This window comes from Tursiops truncatus, chromosome 5 (assembly GCF_011762595.2).
Source record: "Tursiops truncatus isolate mTurTru1 chromosome 5, mTurTru1.mat.Y, whole genome shotgun sequence".
NCBI lineage: Eukaryota > Metazoa > Chordata > Mammalia > Artiodactyla > Delphinidae > Tursiops > Tursiops truncatus.
This window is the reverse complement of record NC_047038.1, coordinates 117,776,393-117,796,003: the sequence shown is the minus strand read 5'-3', so window position 1 is coordinate 117,796,003 and position 19,611 is coordinate 117,776,393. Positions and strand designations below refer to the sequence as shown.

Here is a 19,611-nt window from a genome sequence, read left to right as displayed (position 1 = left end):
ATTGCTTATAAAAATAAAGCAGGTAAAGCAGATTGCAACTGCTTAAAAGGGTGAATAAAAATTGTGACCCTAATTTTAAAACGAAACTGAGCCTAAGACAGGAGTCAAGAAGATGCTGAGTGGGAGGTTACTAATGTGTGAAGAAGGAACAAGAAATCATAAAACGGTCATAAGAGAATATTAGGTATAAAAATATGAGTTTATGGGCTTCCCTGGTGGTGCAGTGGTTGAGAGTCCGCCTGCCGATGCAGGGGACACAGGTTCGTGCCCCGGTCCGGGAAGATCCCACATGCCGCGGAGCGGCTGGGTCCATGAGCCATGGCCGCTGAGCCTGCTCGTCCAGAGCCTGTGCTCCGCAACGAGAGAGGCCACAACAGTGAGAGGCCCGCGTACCGCAAAAAATAAATAAATAAATAATTTAAAATTATAAAATAATATTGTACATGGTAAGAAATTTAAATAAAAGTAGAAAGTTAAAGACCTCATTAACTCTTCCTTTCCACAGAAATAATCATTTTTCTGTGTCTCCTTCCAGAAATGTCCTATGCATAATCAAATGTGTGAATGTGTACAGTTTTAAAAATCTATAAATAGGATTTTATACAAATTTTCTGCAACTTGCTTTTTTTCACATATATGGATCTACTTTGGAGATACAGGTTTTGAAGGACAGTAAAAATCTCATTTAAAAGGCAAAATTATAGTGATAATAAAAAGATCAGTGGTTGCCAGGGGTGTGGGATGGGAGGGGCAGGGATGAATAGGTAGAACGCAGGGCATTTTTAGGGCAATTAAACTATTCTGTTATAACACAACGTTAGATACGTGAAACTATGCATTTGTCAAAACCTACAGAACTGTATGACACAAAGAGTGAACCCTAAAATGTAAACTATGGACTTTAATAGTAATGAATCAATATTGGTTTATCAACTGTAACAAATGTGCCACACTAATGCGAGACATAAATAATAGGAGAAACTGGGTGTGTACGTGTATGTGAAGTGTCATATGGAAATTCTCTGTATTTTCTGCCCAATTTTTCTACAAACCTAGAACTGCTCTAAAAAATAAAGTCTATTAAAAAAAAAAACCAAAAAACCTTCATTTAGGAAAACTATTTTTAAAGCTTTGCATAGAGTATTTTAGAGTTGGAGGCTCAAAGTCAAATATTGGGCAGGTTGTTGCTACGGTCCAGGCATAAAATGATTAGTGCTAGGCTTCCCTGGTGGCGCAGTGGTTAAGAATCTGCCTGCCAATGCAGGGGACACAGGTTCAAGCCCTGGTCTGGGAAGATCCCACATGCTGCGGAGCAACTAAGCCCGTGCGCCACAACTACTGAGCCTGTGCTCTAGAGCCTGCCAGCCACAACTACTGAGTCCGTGAGCCACATCTACTGAAGCCTGCGCACCTAGAGCCTGTGCTCCACAACAAGAGAAGCCACCGCAATAAGAAGCCCCCACACGGCAACTAAGAGTAGCCTCGACTTGCCGCAACTAGAGAAAGGCTGTGCGCAGCAACAAAGACCCAATGCAATCAAAAATAAAAAATTGTAAATAAAATAAATTTTAAAAAATGATTAGTGCTAAGGTAGCAAATGAAATTAGTTTGAACTATTAGATTTGCTAATACCTAAGAAAATTGCACCTCAGAAAATCTTAAGTGGAATTTAAAGTTTCTGATTTAAAGAAGTAATATGTCAAAAATAGTATGTTAACCAGGAGTAGGAAAAAAAAAATGCTTAAGAATTAAGTGGACAAAAGAGAGATGTGGCTGAAAAGATGCGAATAGCCATAAATGACATGTTAAACATTTTTTAAGTTAACATGACATGGAGGAACCAGGAAATTATCCATCTAATATACTTGGTGTGGCTTATGTACTTAAACTGTTTACTTCCAGATTTTTACAACCTACATATTTTCTAAACATAACAGTCATTAACAAGATATATTGGGTGCACTCAATCTGAATAGTGTTATTCTATATAAAATGCAGCTATCTTTGAGTTTACAAGCTCAAAGGCAAATATAAATTCAAAAGTTAGATAATATAAAGCAACATATTATTAAACGCACAGTGGTATAACAAAGCATATCAGATTCCTGTTTTCTTTAGTTCCTAGTTCATCAGCACTTGGAGTAGGCTAGTTCCATAAACTCCTGAGGTAAATAAGATTCTACCTTATTTTTTTAATGATTATATATCAAGATTACAGTAAGCGTGGAATTTCTAAGACAAAAAAGGTGGCTTCCGAAAAAGAAAAAGAAGCTTCAAAGATCTACATAGAATTAAGCTCTTAATTATGTATGTATACATAAATTTTGTATCTATTTACTTTTTAACTATAATCTTTTTCTAGTCAGTGACTACAAAAGTGGCATCTCAATACACACTCATAGAAATTACAGAATAGAAAGGTTTTTTCCAAGTTCACTCTATTCTACCAAGTGTCTCTAGGAATTTTCTATTAGGCAATTCTATATACTGCTTGTTTTTAGCACCACAAGCATTATGGAAGAAGACTTTTAAATAGTTTTACCATTTGTTATTAATTTAAAGATACCAAATTTGTTTCTCTAGTTTTGCTTTTATTTCCAGTTTGCTGCATTTCCTCTTAACACTGTGGGTAAGGTGGGCAGTTAAAATGTGGTTCCTCAAAAACAAAAGGGAAGTATAATATAAGAACACCAAAATCAAAATCCTCTTTTTAAAAAAGTTCTGTTTATCCCTTTAAAAATGTCTGAACACATAAACTGACAGATTTAATAGAAATCCTTTTTAAAAACTTGCTTAGTTTCTCACATAATAATCATTAATTTAACCCCAAACTTAAATCATTAATTTGAGCCCAGGAGGGTAAGTCTCCTCTCAATTTGTTCAAACATATTAGGTGTTCCATTAATTTCATCTTATTGTTTCAATCTATCAACCTCCAATTCCTTTTACCTCTCTCTTACTTTGGGCTTCTTATTTGCTTGATTACATGTCCTACTTCTTCTTGGTTTAATCCACACGTAGGTGGTATCCATCCCCCATTAGTTTCTTGAAAAAGGATGAATGAACTGTATATTTGAGAGACTTCAGGATTGAAAATAACTTTATTCTAGCCTTATATTTGATTGACAGCGTGACTTATACAGAATTCTAAATTAGAAGTAATTTTCCTTCAGAATTTTGAAGCATTGCTCCATTACCCTTTCGCTTCCAGAGTTGTTATTAAGTCCAACACATTCACCTCTGTATGCACCATATGAAACCTCTATCAACTTTTTTTCTATCAACTTGTACAATTTACTCTTTGTCTCTCTACTCGTTATCTTCGTAGAGTAGGGAAAGGGGAGGTGGGAGATACATAGGAAATGAGCTCCAGAAATCAGCACGGGTCCTCTTAAGCATTTTGTACTTATAGCAATCTTAATTAGGTCCCCAAGAGCCACATGTGATTAGCACTGGCATACTGCACTATCATACAGACTGTGCAGCCCTAGAGCAACCACTGTAAGAAACAAAACGAGGTTCAGCGACAATAAAAGAGGTGTGTTGGGCCTTCCCTAGTGGCACAGTGGTTAAGAATCCGCCTGCCAATGCAGGGGATACGGGTTCAAGCCCTGGTCTGGGAAGATCCCACATGCTGCAGAGCAACTAAGCCCGTGCACCACAACTACTGTGCCTGCGCTCTAGAGCCCGCGAACCACAACTACTGAGTCTGCGTGCCACAACTACTGAAGCCCGCGCTCTGCAACAAGAGAAGCACCGCAATGAGAAGACTGTGCACTGCAACAAAGAGCAGGCTCTGCTCACCGCACCTAGAGAAAGCCCACGCGCAGCAACTAAGACCAAACGCAGCCAAAAAAAAGAAAGAAAAAAAAAACGTGTTGATAGCAATGTAAAAATAATAATTATGACGAAGATAAAAGCTAACACTACTGTGCATGTCTATGTGCCAGGTACTGTTTTAGTTGCTTCATATATGTTAATCACTGAATTAGTATATACAATACAACCTTAAGAAGTAGGTATTGTCTTCATTCTTATAGGTTATATATTTTACCCTGGCACAGCCAGAATTCTAAACAGTCTAGCTCCAGAATCTTGTGGTCTTAACTATTATGCTATATTGCCTTCCAGTAGCAGATGGTAGTCATTTTTTGTTGTTTATTATACTACTTTTAAATATCTTTTCTTGACAAAATAAAGTTGGCAAACCCATGTTGATTTCCTCAATTAAAAAATTTATTGGTTGGTGAAATGTGAAAGCCTGGAAATCACCAGTTTGTAGGGCCAGTAGAGAACAAGAAAATGAAAATCTGAGAGAAGGTAACTGATGGAGCAAGGTCTTGGAGGATGAGTTCTAGAACATAGGGAGGAGTTAAATTTAAAGGACAGGGCAGACACTAAGTACAGGAGGAATTATAGTCACATTTAGAGATGATGGGGAAGAAAGATTCTCTAGTAACTAAAAATCAAGGTTATCTGAGCCCAAAACAAGCCTGATAGTATCAATTAGAAGGCTTAAAAATAATATAGAATGGTGAAGAATTAGAGCAACTTTTGTGAGGAATGGGAAAAAATAAAGCCGGGATTGGACGGACAGACTAGAAAAATAGAGATGGTTTCAACACTAAATATCTTGAAGAAGTCGAGAAATAAGGTTAGTGGGAGTAAAGGAGTGGACGATGTATAAACAAATAAATGAGGTTGTGGTTAGAAGGTAGGATTTCTGAATTTAAGATCTCAAAGCCAGAGGTAATGCTCATTCATTGCCAACGATGAAGACGATACTGCTGATAATAACCATTCATTAAGCACACTAAAAAAATTAATTACATATAGTCATAACAACCATTACTATCAGCATATTACAGAGAAGAAACTGAGGCCCTAATGAATTTTCAATTAACACTCAAGTTTTTTATAGAACTTAACAAGATGATGCTGAAATTCATATATAGTAGGAAAGGGCCTGTCATTCCCTAGAAAATTTTGAAGAAAATAGATGAATATTAACTATTGTTAATACCCTACTGGCTATTAACACTTATTATAAAACAGCAGCAATTATGATAGTGTGGTCACGTTATAGAGGTCATACAAATTGACCAATGGAAAATAATAAACAATCCATGGATGTGTGGAAAACTGATTTGAAATCAATGACATTACAAACCATAAAAGAAAAGTTATACTATTCAATAAATGCTGCTAGAACAATTAATTTTTCATATATAAAATAAATAAAATAAATTAGATCTCTACCTCATGCACAAAAATAGGTTGATTAAAAAAAGAATAAAACATGAAGAATAAAAGTTTAAAACTTTTAGCAAAAAGATAAATGAATATCTTTGTGATTTTGAGGTAGGAGAGGATTTCTTAAACCAGACACCCAAAGCACAAAATATAAAGGAAAAGATGAATAAATGTGACTACATTCAAACTAAATTTCAGTGTAAGAAAAGACACCACAAACAAAGGCCAAAGAAAAGGCACAGACTGGAAGATGAGAGGCAACAATATAACCAACAATGTTATTAATAACCATAAAACATAAATCAATGAAAAAGATGAGTATAGCAATAGAAAAATGGGCAAAGATGCCCAGAGATGTCCAGGAGGCGTTTGGGATTAGTACTAGAGACATCTGGGCTGGAAACAGAGATTTGGGATACATCAACTTATTAATCATATTTGAATTCACGGACTAGATGAGTTTATAAAAGGAAAGCATGTAAAGAAATTAGAGATCGGGGCCTAGCTAGGACATAAAGCAGGCAGAGGATTACCAATCCTCACTCAAGTTCTTAACACTAAATAACTTCTTTAAACTTATCCACATATTATTTTGTCTTGCCTTTTCTGACCATAACTTTGTCTTTTAAAGATGGGGTCTAAACACAAGAAACAAACACTTATAATAAAACCAGATTTTGTTGGACACTACATCAGAAGGTGGTCAGATAAGCCTGCCACTTCTGTTTAGAGCAATATTACCTTCAGCTCCTCTGTTTCATGTATTGCCAAGAAGGCAGGACTGTGGAAATGCAAATTAAAAATTAAAACAAAACAGGATTTAAAATTTAAAGTAAAGGGAATGTAAGAAAATATTCCCAAAGTGCACAATAAGGATTTTTTTAATTGGTGGGGTTAGGAACTATCTCCTTTTAGTCATTAGCATAGCTCATTTAATGCATCAGAAATAGGTAATGTGTGCCTACACATCTTTAAATTTTAAGACAAAAAAGATGAAAGACAAGAAGAAAAATGTTTCGTCCATACAGACTTCTGCTCATCCCATTCCTTCTACTTAGAAATAGCAAACCAGGTATCCACTGCTCAAGGGAAGCCAGTCACAAAAAAACAACTACATGCAGTATAATTCCTTTTATATGATATTCAAGAACATGCAAAGCAAGACAGAATAGTGGTGGTGGTGTTGGTGGTGGTAAGAAGATGTGGTTAGCAGGGACATAAAGAAGCTCTATGGGGTGTCTGGTATTCTGTATATGTGGATCTGGGTGTTGGTCACATCAATTTATACATTTGGCACTTGAGCATTTTACTATGTTCTGTCTTTTAACTGAGGTATGTATTTTTTATTCCTATAAAGAAAAACTTCTTAGAGACCTTAAGAATCTCACTGAACACAGCTTGTTTCGCTCTTGTCAAGATAACAAAACCTCTAATTAAGAAACAAATATTTAGTGGCCTTCTCTCAACTTGTCTTCCCCTAATGGCCGCACTCCCTCAACCCACCCCTACCTCAGCCATCTCCCCAACAGAACAGGCTCAAGGACAAGGACGTCTGAGATGAACATTTTCAGCATCAACAAGCTCCAGGGTCCTTCTTCCACCAAACCAAAAGTAAGCTCCTAAGAGGAAATTGAAAGGAAACTCGAATGTAAACACCAACCTTTAATCATCACTTTGTGAATCATCTTCTACACTATCCTAGCTCATGAACATGAACCTGTATCTAAACATCTTTGTAGAAATTTCCATTGTAATTTTACTTTGACAATTTTGACCAGGGTAAAATGATAGAAAATAGGCTTATCTAGATTTCAATTAACCCTCTTGCTGATGGTTATTTTTTTTAGTGAAGGACAGTAACAAATATTAAATGTAAACAGTCCAGAGAATGCTTTTAAAAATAACCTTCCCTTTCTCACTTTAGCATGAAACACCAAGGAAAAAATAAAAGATAAAACCTATATATTACAGCTGCTTGTTACAATGAGTCATACAAAATGCAATACTGGACCTTGCGCAGTTCATTGTTTTACGCTGCTGGTCAAGCGGGGTTCAGAACGGTAATGAGACAGGGTATTGAGATACAAATTACTTCGGATATCTTACTTCAGCAAAAACATGAAACAAAGTCATGTCAAGTAAGATGCTTCCAGGGACTAAAGCTATCGCCTTTCCTCTGCTTTTTTTTTTTTGAGCTACCTCCTTTCGCTCTTTTTTTTTTCTAAACAACAATTAAAGCTCTTCACGGATACCTTAGTTTGTAGCAGAAGCCCTGCAACATGAAATAAAGGAAACCCTAAGCCTTTATGTTCTTTTACCACTTTCCCAGTTTTAGGTAACCGAAAAAAGAACAGATCTTTAGAAGGAACTGAAGATTATCTAAGGAAGGACTCTAACGGGTCTCGTCTGAATGGCAAATACTTCAAGGTCTCGGAGCAGGATTATACCAAATGGCCAAGGGGCAGAGCTGTAAGCAGTTCCTAGTTCAGCGAAAGTATTTTAACTTCTTTAAAACAACAACAACAACAACAACAAAAAGACTTGTAGAGGGAAGAGAGCGAAATTAGGCGCCGCGGCGGGTAGAGGAGAAGGGTGCTCTGAAGAGAATTTGCAGTTCTGGGGCCGCGGCTCGGAAGAGGCCGAGACGAGACGGGCCGAGGTAAAAAGAGACGCCAGGAGAAACTCACTTTTGAAAGGCACTTCCCGGTTACAAAGCACTCTCTTGTGCTTTACCTCCTCCGACACAGTATCCTTTCTGCGGACCTCCAGCGTCTACAGACGTGAAAGGCCCACCGCAAGAGCCCTCTCCAGCATCGAGATTTCGAGGCGGGCCTCGCTACCCGTCAGTCCCCGCGGCCGCCCGCGCCCCCTCGGCATCCCCCGGGCGCGCGCACGTCACCCGCCCGCTGCCAATCGGCGCCGGGCAGGTCGCCTCTCTTCGCGTGCCCGCAACCCCGCCCCGCCCGGTCCGGGCTGCAAGCGCCCGCCGGCCGCTTCCGCTCTCGGCGCAGGCGCGGCAGCTCGGCCGGAGAGCGGCGGGGGTCGGGCGAGGAGCGGACGGCGCTGGCCAGGATGGTGCTGGAGAGCGTGGCCCGCATCGTGAAGGTGCAGCTCCCCGCGTATCTTAAGCGGCTCCCAGTCCCCGAGAGCATTACCGGGTTCGCCCAGCTCACAGGTAATCTTTGCCTTCACCCAGTCCCCATCCTTGTAAGCTTCCCAAGGCGGAGGGTGGGGACGGGCATCTAAAAACCCTCGGGCCGAGGGGCGGGGCGGAGCTTGGCGGATGGCTCGTGACCCGGTGAGTCTGCGCCCCGAGGGAGGTGGGCGTGCGCCGGCGCTGCTGCCTGGGAGCGTGTGTGAGGCCATCTCTCGGTACTTGGCTGCCCGGGGTGTTTATCCTCGTGGCTGTAGCCAGTATCTTTACGTGGCGAGAGACCAGGTTTTTGCAGAGAAGGTGCTGAGTTGGGAACGGGCCCATCTCTTTCATCTCCATCGCTCCCTGCAGTGTGCCTGTTTAAAGCAGGGTAAGTCATCGTTATCTAAGGCACTGTGTATCAGACTGTCCCAGCTCTTGGCTGGGTTTTACCCACGTCGTGTGGGTGTGACTGTGTGGGAGAGAAACACAGACATGCACATAATATGTATTGCTGTTTTATTTAGCAACAAAATTAGAAAATAAACTCCAATCCTATAGGAGAGAGTTGACCTATCATGGGGTCATTTGAGGTCACCTCCATTACTACGGGCCTGGAGGCAATTTAGTTTCCTGGAGTTGAAAGAAAGATACCTTTGCTAGTATGATGGACCAAAAATTAGAAAATGAAATTTAATGAATATATGTAACATCCTGTACTTAAGTTCCCTCCTTTACAAAATAGAACCCAGAACTCGGGATTTCACATCTAAAGGATGAAAATTTCCAGAATGCAGTCAACACTTGGAAGATTTTGTTGGGTTCTGAGCTTTACAATGTAAGTTGGGATATTGGTGAACCAGACACAGGGACTGATTAGGATGATGAGGGGGGGAAAACATATTAATAAAGCAAACATTGAATTCATATGTCCTGACTACCAGGGTATGTAAGCATGAATTAAGATAATTCTGAGGTAAATAGGGCTGCTTAGCTTGGAGCAGTCTGGAGATCTATGGTAGCTGACTTAAAATACAGTATTTGGAAGGCTGACCAGCGGAAGAAAAATAAGATTTATTCTGTGTAGACCAAAAGACAACTAGGGCCAAATTAGTGATAGTTATTTGAACATGGATTTTAGCTCCATGTTCAAGAAATTTTTTTTCTTTAATTAGAGAATACTTTACCAAACAAATGGTGCTTTGAGAGCTATCCCCTCTCAGAGATTAAAAAAAAAAAAAAGCAGTGTCTGGAGGTGGATAGATTAAAATGTGATAAACTAGATGACTGTTCTAAATCTAGAGATTCTTTGCATACTGGTCATAGACATTTGCTCTTGACAAATGGATTGTGAGATTTTTAACACTTTTAGATGTTAAGGGGTTTGATAGAAAGCATGTAATTGAATAGAAAGAGTGGTAACTGAGTAATAAACATTAAAAAGAAATATCTAAACATAGGAACAACATAAAAGTAACAAAATGAAAAAACTTTCAAATCATGTGTTTGTAAACATCAGAGTCTTCTGTTGATTTTACTAGTTTATTCTGATAGATTGCAGCAATTATGTAAAATTTTGCCTTTTTCTCCCCTTATCATTTCTTTTATTGAAGTACTTTACATATTTTAATGTATTCCTTATCTTGTTGTAATAACTACGTATGTATATAATCTTATTATAGATTAGCATCACAGTAGGCCTAACCATTCCCCTGCAGCTGGAAATTTGGAATGTTTTTATATATATATTTTATTCATAATGTTCAGTGGTAAGTAGCTCTGTACCAATTGTTATTTTTTTCCTTCTTTGAATTATACCCTTGAATATATTCACTAAATGGTAATACCAGGTCAAAAGGATATGATCATTTTGTGACATTTGTTCCCAGTTGCCAACTTACCTTAAATATTTGCATAAATTAACAGCTGAGTTTTTAATAGTCAAGAAAGAAAAAAGTCCCCTTGCTCCCACCTCAGTCCAGTTAAACCTGAATTATGTGTGTTGATTCTGATTGTAGCAGGTTTTATATTCATTTCAATTTTCTGTAAACAGAGTATAGTTGAAGCAGATTGGAAAGTATGATATTTGATTTAGCGATTAGAAGATTTTCAAACCTTTTTTTTTTTTTCTTCTCAGGGATTCCTACTGTCTTTCTTCTCAGAGATTCCTAATTCCTTAAAGGCATTAAGGAAACTCAACCTAAACCTTTTCCCTCTTGAATCAATAATTTATAGTAGTTTCTTCTTTAAAGCTGTTAAATAGTTAATGTGAAGACCAATTCTCAGAAATAATGACAACTCTGATAAATATCTTTATAGTGCATATTTAACTTAAGTCCCATTACGATGGGACAATTTAGTTCTCATTGTAATGTCCATTTATTTAGGAAACGTTAACGTATTTGTAATAACTACTTTATGACAAAAATGAGATAGTCTGTTTGGCACTGGATAATGAGAATATAACAGTTGCAGAATCTGTTTGAGAGCACTATGAAAGAAAAATTGCAATGACCAATTTCCTCTCTGGGTCTCGCCTCCTGATTAGATGGTAATAGCTAATGATATTTGGCTCTCTTGAATGAACTTCTTGTAGAATCCATCTTAGACTTTTTTTTTTGCTGAAATTAAAACCTGGAAGATAACTTTTCAATATAATTGTTTAAAATGTCTACCGGACCAAAAATATTTTCATTTTCTATCTATGACAATTAGAGCAAAAAAAAAAGTTTCAATTCTCATTATTGTTGCCTGTTTTTCCTTCCCTGTTTAGACCCAGTGGTTTTTTTTTTTTTTTTTTGACCCAGTGGTTTTTTAAAAGCAATGGACTCTCTCATGATGACTCTGCAGTTCTTAGTAAACACTTGAAGATCCTTAATTACTATACAGTATTTATAGATAGCCCTTATCTATCAGAAATGCCTTATCTATCTTTGTTTAGGTTACATTGTTAAGAGTGAGACTTTTAAGGTAAATTAGTGTAATTCTGCCCTTTGGAAGTATAATGTACTCAAATACATTGACTTTTAAAAAAGCTTTCCCTGTCATATAAACTTTTAAACTAGAATAACAAAACTTTCCATTCAAAAGTCAGAAAAGTTTATATCTAGATTTAAAAGCTAGCTATGAAACTTTGAATATAGTAGTTCTACCCCACTTAAACTAGGTAGCTGCTTTGAAACGTAATGGTTTTGCTCCTAAAGACAAAGCAATGAATCCTAAGACTATAATAATAATATAAAAATAAGACTAATATTTTTCCCAGAGTAACACAAACATGTCAGAGCTGACCCTTCAAGGGCATTAGCTCTAGAAAGGGCCAATTTTGAGCAAAGAATTTAAGAAATGGAACAGAGTTGAAAGCATGTTCATAGCAGCCTTATTTATGATAATCCCAAACTGTAAGCAACCTAAGTACCTAGCAACAGGAGAGTCGATAAAGGAATTATGGTATATTCGTAGAGTGGAATACTGATTAGTAAGTAATAAAGAGGAACAAATTAATCACTGGATGAATCTCAAAAATTTTATATTGAGTGAAAAAACCTTCGGGTATAGGAATCAGTGGTGGGGAGATAGACTAGAAGGGGACGGGAGAATACTTTCTGGGGTGATGGAAATATTTTACATATTTTTACACATTTTCAGTGGAGGCTACAAGGGTATATTTAATTGTCACAGGTCAGAGCTAAACACCTAAGATCTGTTTATTGTATGTAAATTTACCTCAATTGTTTTTTTAAACAAATAGAACAAAAGGTGAGTTTTCTTAATAAGAAAGGGTAATAAATCATTAAGTTCAAACTAAAGAGTTGCATTTATTAACATGTAAATAATAAAGGTTATTTCTGAAAGATTGAAGAGTTTTATTTTAGAAAACTTTTATTTTTGAGAATTTGGGAATATATTTACATAGTTACTGTAAGTTGTAAAAGTTTTTTCCCCTTTTCCTAGGTAGACCGACTGTATTTAAAAGTCAGTGTAATTAAAGATTATACCAGCCTTTGTGGAGAACAATTTTGATGTCATTAAAACATTTTCTTCCATGTAACCACTCTGCAATTTAGAATTCCTCAAGTCATCAAGTATTTGTTGAGCACTTACTATGGGCCAGGCAGTGCTCTAAATACTGGGACACTGTTGTATTTATAGTCGTGAGTGGAAAAAAGATTTTAAAATTGATTATTAATTTCATTGTATTGGCCCTTTGGTCCTGAATAGTGTATATTAGGTTTTAAGTGGTAATAGTAATGCCATCCATTAAAAATATTTTACTTTCATCTTTCTGTGGTTCAGAAATGAAGTCATTTCTATGTTTTACCCATAATGATACATAAAAAAAGTTATGAAATTATCAGCAGTCAAGTTGCCAGTATTATTTTTGTAGTATCATTATATGCAACCTTTTTAAAAAGGAAAAAAAATACAGCAAAATAGAAATACAACAAAATGTTACCAACTCTTGAATGGTGGGATTAAAAGTTATTTTGTTTTTTTACAACTTTTCTAAATTTTCAAATTTTGTAAAATAAATGCTATTTCTGATAATACTAAAACAATTTAAAAGTGTACTGTACAAAATATACATTATACCTAACAGTTAGTAGGTAATAGATTTCCCTTCACAGTACCTAATATATCTGCAGTAGCTCAATATATATCAAACAGGTTCATAGGAAATAGCCAATCTTAAAGGTTGTTTTTTTAATTTCTTGTTTGATTTTTCTGTATTTAATATTTATTCATCAAAAATCAGCCTTAATAAATGTACTTAAAATGATTTAATTGAGCTTTACAGACTGTATTATTTTCCTTTATTATCTTTTCTGTAGTTAAATTGAAGTTTGTCATCTTTAAAAAGTAGATTTTATTAAACAAGACTGTTGTATAAATTGTTACTTTGTTGTAGGAAATAATAGTACCTTTCATCACTGTATTACTATAGAGTAGTGTTTTACCAAGGAATTAAGTGTGGAAGGACAATGTTTTCTGAAGTAGATTTTAAAACAGTATTAATACCATTTATTCCCTGAGATTTGTGTGTTAAGCTAGGAAATGCTAAACTTAAGAATCTAAGTTAATGTTTTCATCTTTACATTCTCATTCATTTACTTTTTTACTTTGAGTCACTTAACCTCTCGTGACTTTTTAATTTTGTAGTATACATAATAATACTTAATGTTATTCTACATTCAAAAAACATGTATTGAATAAGTACTGTTTCAAGATACTATACTGGATGTTGGGGCCAATAACAATCTAAGATATTTATTGCCTGATCTAGAAAATAAGTATAAATAAATAATTACAGTACAATATGGCGAGTGAGAAGGGGACTGACATTTATGCTCTACATTCATTGAGTCACTCATTTAACATTTATGAGGTATCTACTTTGCGCCAGGAAGAGTAGTACACAGCTCCTTTTCCTACAGGCTCATGGAAGAATCAACTTTATAAACAGATAACAGTAGTATGATAAAAGAAACTTCGGAAAAGGGGCTTGGAAGCAAAGGAGGGAGTGATTAATTTTGCTTTGGGAAATGAAGAAAGATTTCTGGAGGAGGCATATTTGACCCCTGTTTTAAATGGTCCACGTGAGTCAGGCCACAGATAGAAAGGCAGGGCAGACAGAAGGAATTCCTTATGCAAAGGACACAGGAAGCCTGTCACTGGGTAATAAGTAGCTTTGGCTGGCTTCAAGTACATGAGGGATGGGATATTTGTGGGAATTGAAACTGTCAAAGTAGCCTTGCCATGTTATAGAGATGGTACTTTATAGGAACACTGGTCTATAGCAGCACTATCCAGAAGCCTTTCTGTGATGATAGAAATGTTCTCTGCTGTCAAATATGGTAACCACTAGCCACATGTAGCCCTTGAGCTGCTGAAATGTGACTGGTATGTCTTAGAAACTGACTTCTGAATTTTACTTAATTTATTTAAATAGCCACATGTGTATTAATTGTGTTTTTTATTTTCTATATTTTATGATACTCGGACAACTTGGGGGCCATGCTGGCCAGGGAGAACTTGCCCCCTCCAAGGACTGGCTAATGCCAGGAGATAGTAAACTACTTGCCTGTGAGCATACTTTTCATATGCAAACCAACCAATCCAAAGCCTACACTCCAACCACTTCCTTTATCTAACTCTCACTTACCAAGCCAGTATTTTCCCTGCCCTAAATCACCCAGGGCCAGATATGAGACAACTAGGGACCACCCCTATAGCCCAGAGCCCACTGAAATTATTCAAGCCAGCCAGTCCTAAATGTTTACTCTGCCCTACCTTGCCTTTTCTGTAGAAACCACACTAAAAACTTGTGCCCTTTTACCTTCTGCCTGTGACCAAGCCTCGTACTTCCCCATGTGGTCCTGGGTGGCACAGTGTGCCCCCTCCTCTTGGGAATTGTAAGTAAACTTTTCTTTCAACGCAGTTGTCTCCATGTCTGTCATCTTACCATACCTGAGTAAAACAGAATCCTGGGTACAAATCAAAACAGTGTGGCTAGTGGTTACTGTATTTGACAGCGCAGATCTGTAGGTAGACCCCTCCCCCACAAGAAACAGTGCTTTGTCATTTCCAGAACTTTAATTCATTCAAAAGATTTATGTGGGGCTTCCCTGGTGGCGCAGTGGTTGGGAGTCCGCCTGCCGATGCAGGGGACACGGGTTTGTGCGCCGGTCCGGGAGGATGCCACATGCCGCGGAGCGGCTGGGCCCGTGAGCCATGGCCGCTGAGCCTGCGCGTCCGGAGCCAGTACTCCGCGACAAGAGAGGCCACAGCGGTGGGAGGCCCGCGTACCACAAAAAAAAAAAAAAGATTTCTGTGGAGTCTTTCCACTCTTGTTATGAGAATAGAACAGCCAGCTTGACTGGCAGGATCTTACCGTTACAGAATTTCATTCTGGTGACTAAAAGATTATATCCCCGAAGATTTCTACTATATGACATTGTCAGGTTTAGTTAGCAAAAGATTTTTTTCAGGGGAGTTGCTCCAATCTCCATAATCTTAATAAAAACTACCATTTATTGTGTATCCTTTCTGTGCCAGGCACTCTTACAGGTGCTATTCATACATAAATAGGTTGATTCGTCCACAACTCATAACAAACCTTTGGCGTGGTGTTGTATCAAAAATAATTTCATTTTGGAAGAGTTAATATTAAGCCAGTCTTTGAGTAGTTTTACTGAGAGAAGAACAGATAAAAGTTTAGATCTGGGGGCTTCCCTGGTGGCACAGTGGTCGAGAGTCCGCCTGCCGATGCAGGGAACACGGGTTCGTGCCCCAGCCCGGGAAGATCCCACATGCCGCGGAGCGGCTGGGCCCGTGAGCCATGGCCGCTGAGCCTGCGCGTCCAGAGCCTATGCTCCGCAACGGGAGAGGCTACAACAGTGAGAGGCCCGCGTACTGCAAAAAAAAAACAAAAAACGTTTAAATCTGTTGAATTTCATTCATAGTGATTGAGAACAGGCTTTGCACTTACTGTCCTGGACTAAACCTGCTTAAGCTACAGTTTACGCACATGAAAAATGGGAATAATAATGGTGCCTACCAAATACAGTTGTTTAAACTAACACAGTGTTAAACGAGGTAATACAGTTGCACTCTTAGCATAGTCTGTTCATTTATCATTAATATTTATTAGTGTGCCTTAGCACATGACCTTCAATTTTTCTTTTTCTCCACTAAGCTATTTCTACATAGTGTTTATTAGCAAGATATCAGGTTAGCATTCAGTGAAGGATGACAGGTGATAACTCTTTAAAGGCAAAGGATTCCCTGCAGAGCCCAGCAGAGGCAGGGTACTAGCCAACATTTGATAAATGCATGCTGAGACAGTTATCTTGGCTTCTGGTGTGTTTGTCTCCACAGGCATAGGAGAAACATATCATTTATAAGTGACATAAATTTCATTTATATCACTTATATTCCCTATCCCCCTAAGACAGTGCTGAGTACTACAGAAGGCTTTCATGAACACTTTAAGATGTATCTAATGAGAATATTCAGGGTGTGAAAATTTCGACTAGCTCTTTAAAATAGCTTTTACACAACATTTAGGTATTTCTTTAGGAATCACTATGCCTTACCAAAAAATGTAAATTAAAGCATTGAAGACATGTTCTTTCTGAAATTATAAATCAGTGGTAAGCTATTACGGGATATTCTGTTGTATGCTTTTAGACATGGTGGAAATGTTTTCTAAACCTATAAAATATATCACATTGAATTTAGTTTATAATTATGGTGATCATAATTCCTGAAATAAAACTAAACACAAATATACTTAGTGAGGATAATTATAGGATATTTGGTAGAGGACCCATTTCTGAAAATTTTGTTTTCCAGTTTCAAAAGTCTCAAGTCAACCCACAAATAAAATAAGGTGGTCCTAGGTATAGGTGCCTTATTCACAGTTTTACAGATAAGTTAGTTAAGAAATTAAAGTGAGAAGTGAAGAATAGATAAAGAATAAGCTCAAAGATGAGACATGCTGTTTAAGTTCTTTTTTTTTTAATTTTTATTTTTTGTTTTTACAGTAGGTCCTTGTTGGTCATCTGTTTTAAACATGGTAGTGTACATGTCAATCCCAATCTCCCAATCCATCCCTATTTGAGTTCTATTACAGGAGCACGCAGACTTTAACAAATCTGTACATGTTTAGTTTCAGAATGGCTTCGGTTATTGCCTTTCCTTGGTGTACTTGCACTACTTGGCTACCTTGCGGTTCGTCCATTTCTCCCGAAGAAAAAGCAACAGAAGGATAGCTTGATTAATCTTAAAATACAAAAGGAAAATCCCAAAGTGGTGAATGAGATAAACATTGAAGATTTGTGTCTTACTAAAGCAGCTTATTGTAGGTGTTGGCGTTCTAAGACGGTAAGATGTCCATTTACGTGTCCACTAAAATTTTGTGCATTTAAAATGGTTTTGCTTCTTAAATCCCCAGTTTTGTGGTCCTGTGAGATTAGGGATTTTTTCATAGTATTCAGCACTGAAAGTCTACTCTAAATTAAAGGTCGCCTCTTAATGATCACTATATTTCCCACATTAGAAAAGTTAGACCAGCACAGAAACTTGGTTGGGCAAATTACTTAATCTTTATTACTCTGATCGTCAGGTGTTTTAAAATCTGATAATATATCAATATCACAGAAATTTTTGAGGATTTAGTGAGACGATGTATGTACAGTGCCTTGTATGTAGTATGAGTTAGTAAATGGTAAGTATAATTACGGATGATTTTTAATGTGGAAATTAAAAGTGAGTTTGATGGATGCAACTAGAGATTATCTTACTAAGTGAAGTAAGTCAGACAGAGAAATACAGATATTGATACAGTATGATATTACTTATATGTGGAATCTAAAGTATGACACAAATGAACCTATCAATGAAGCAGAAACAGAATCACAGACATAGAGAACAGACTGGTGCTTGCCAGTGGGGAAGGGGTTGGGGGAGGGGTGGAGTGGGAGGTTGGGGTCAGCAGATGCAAACTAGTATATATAGGATGGCTAAACAACAAGGTCCTACTGTACAGCACAGAGAACTATTCAATATCCCATGGTAAACCATAATGGAAAAGAATATTTTTTAAGAAAAGAATGTATGTATGTGTATAACTGAATCACTTTGCTGTACAGTAGTAATTAATACAACATTGTAAAGCAACTATACTTCAATTAAAAATAATAAACCAAAAAAAGGAGTAGTTTGGAGTGATAAATTATAAGTAGTTGATGAGATCTAGTTTGATCGTAGGCTATTTGAGGCTTTAAATACAATAATGCTCATCATCGCATCCTTTGTAATAACAAAATCTTAGAAACAGTCTAGATATCTGATAATAGAGGAATGGTTAAAGTATGGTATAATACAAGTGATGGGATATTAGGAAGCTATGAAAAGCCATGTTTTTTAAAGAATATTTAATAACATGGGAGCATGATGTAATATAAGCTAGAAAAGCGTATTACAGTATGATCTCAATTTTGCTTAAAAAAAATGAGTACATAGTAAATACAGAGGAAAAAATATACCAGAATGTTAATTATTGTTACCTATGAGTAAGTTTTTAAAAATATTTTTAAAGTATTTTTTAAGTGTTACAGTGTGCATGAGTTTTATAGTAAGAAAACGTTATGAAATCATTTATTTTGAATTTAAATTACATCCTTTTAAAATTTAAAATAAGTAATGAGGTGAGCTCAGATTTAGAGCTTTATAGAAAATAAGAGCTTATTTTGATGTCCTTTTATAACTATTGTATTGACTTGTTTGGAATCATCCAAAGCTTTTTATTTAAAATCTACCAAATAATTAAATACTTAAATTTGTTAGATTTGCTGTAGTATTGGAATGTACTTAGGTTAGATAGAGAATATATCTGTTACTCAGGAAAGCTATCCCCCCAAAGTAATGGCCTTTTCTTTATAAGAGCATGTCACAAATATTTCTATTTATTGAATCATTTAAAGAATAACACTTGTAATTTTTTTCCTTTTTAGTTTCCTGCCTGTGATGGTTCACATAATAAACACAATGAATTGACAGGAGATAATGTGGGTCCACTAATACTGAAGAAGAAGGAAGTATAATAGTAATGAATTAGAGTGGAATTCAATTGTGTGCTGTAAAAACTTATAACAGTATTTTTCCATTCTTTGTTTATAGAAGATCTTTCAAATGGTGGTCTTAATTATTGCTACTGGTTGAATAATTATTTCTGCCAATTTATTTTCTTGTTACACTACTGTTTATATTTGATACTTTGTATATTCAAACAGTCATTTATATAAAAATTAAATTGTGCAACCCTTTCATTCTGACTTCAAAGAATTAATGTATCTTCCTACAATAAAACCAACATGTTTAAATTTTAATTGAGAAAGCTTTTGACAGTGAGTCCAAAGCTGTTTGTTTGAATGTCAATATTTTCAAAAGAAACTGTACTTTAAAAATTTCTCTCTACATTATTAAATATATTATTTTTTAGTGCTCTTCTGTTTTGATCATTTGAAGTGATTTTTTCCCCTTTTGGCCTTCCGTATTCCATGCTTTTTAGATCAAAAAGAAAACTATTGCTGTCAAGAATTGCTTGAGTTTTCAAAGAGAAACTCTTTACTTTATAAATATTGTTCTCTATAAATATGAATATCCCAATTTCAGAAAAGACAGGAACTGGGTATAAAAAGTTTCAACAAGGAACGATTATT

General features: G+C 36.5%; 1 protein-coding gene and 1 long non-coding RNA gene across 3 annotated transcripts in view; one reads left to right on the top strand and one right to left on the bottom strand.

Moving 5' to 3' along the window:
• LOC109548551 (uncharacterized) overlaps window positions 1-8,119 on the bottom strand; it is a 35,676-nt gene extending 27,557 nt beyond the window's left edge. The window contains exons 1-2 of one of the 2 annotated variants that reach the window (XR_002174652.3): window positions 7,941-8,119; window positions 6,763-6,872 (exon numbers count right to left, since the gene is read on the bottom strand). This is a non-coding gene — a long non-coding RNA (uncharacterized lncRNA). The remainder of the gene's footprint in view (window positions 1-6,762; window positions 6,873-7,940) is intronic. The other variant, XR_002174651.3, reaches the window with a different exon arrangement.
• A 116-nt stretch (window positions 8,120-8,235) lies between these two features.
• On the top strand, window positions 8,236-19,395 carry CISD2 (CDGSH iron sulfur domain 2). The gene is made up of 3 exons (XM_004330069.4): window positions 8,236-8,428; window positions 17,058-17,272; window positions 18,904-19,395. The coding sequence occupies exons 1-3, from the start codon at window positions 8,326-8,328 to the stop codon at window positions 18,991-18,993; spliced, it is 408 nt and encodes a 135-aa protein (XP_004330117.1). The 5' UTR covers window positions 8,236-8,325; the 3' UTR covers window positions 18,994-19,395.
• The last annotated feature ends 216 nt before the right edge of the window (window positions 19,396-19,611 follow it).

Excerpts from the sequence above, each read along its gene's own strand:
- CISD2 (XM_004330069.4), top strand. The coding sequence starts at position 8,326 with ATGGTGCTGGAGAGCGTGGCCCGCATCGTGAAGGTGCAGCTCCCCGCG. Across the intron at positions 8,429-17,057 it reads CGGGTTCGCCCAGCTCACAG|TTTCAGAATGGCTTCGGTTA; the intron begins GTAATCTTTGCC and ends GTACATGTTTAG. Across the intron at positions 17,273-18,903 it reads GGTGTTGGCGTTCTAAGACG|TTTCCTGCCTGTGATGGTTC; the intron begins GTAAGATGTCCA and ends TTTCCTTTTTAG.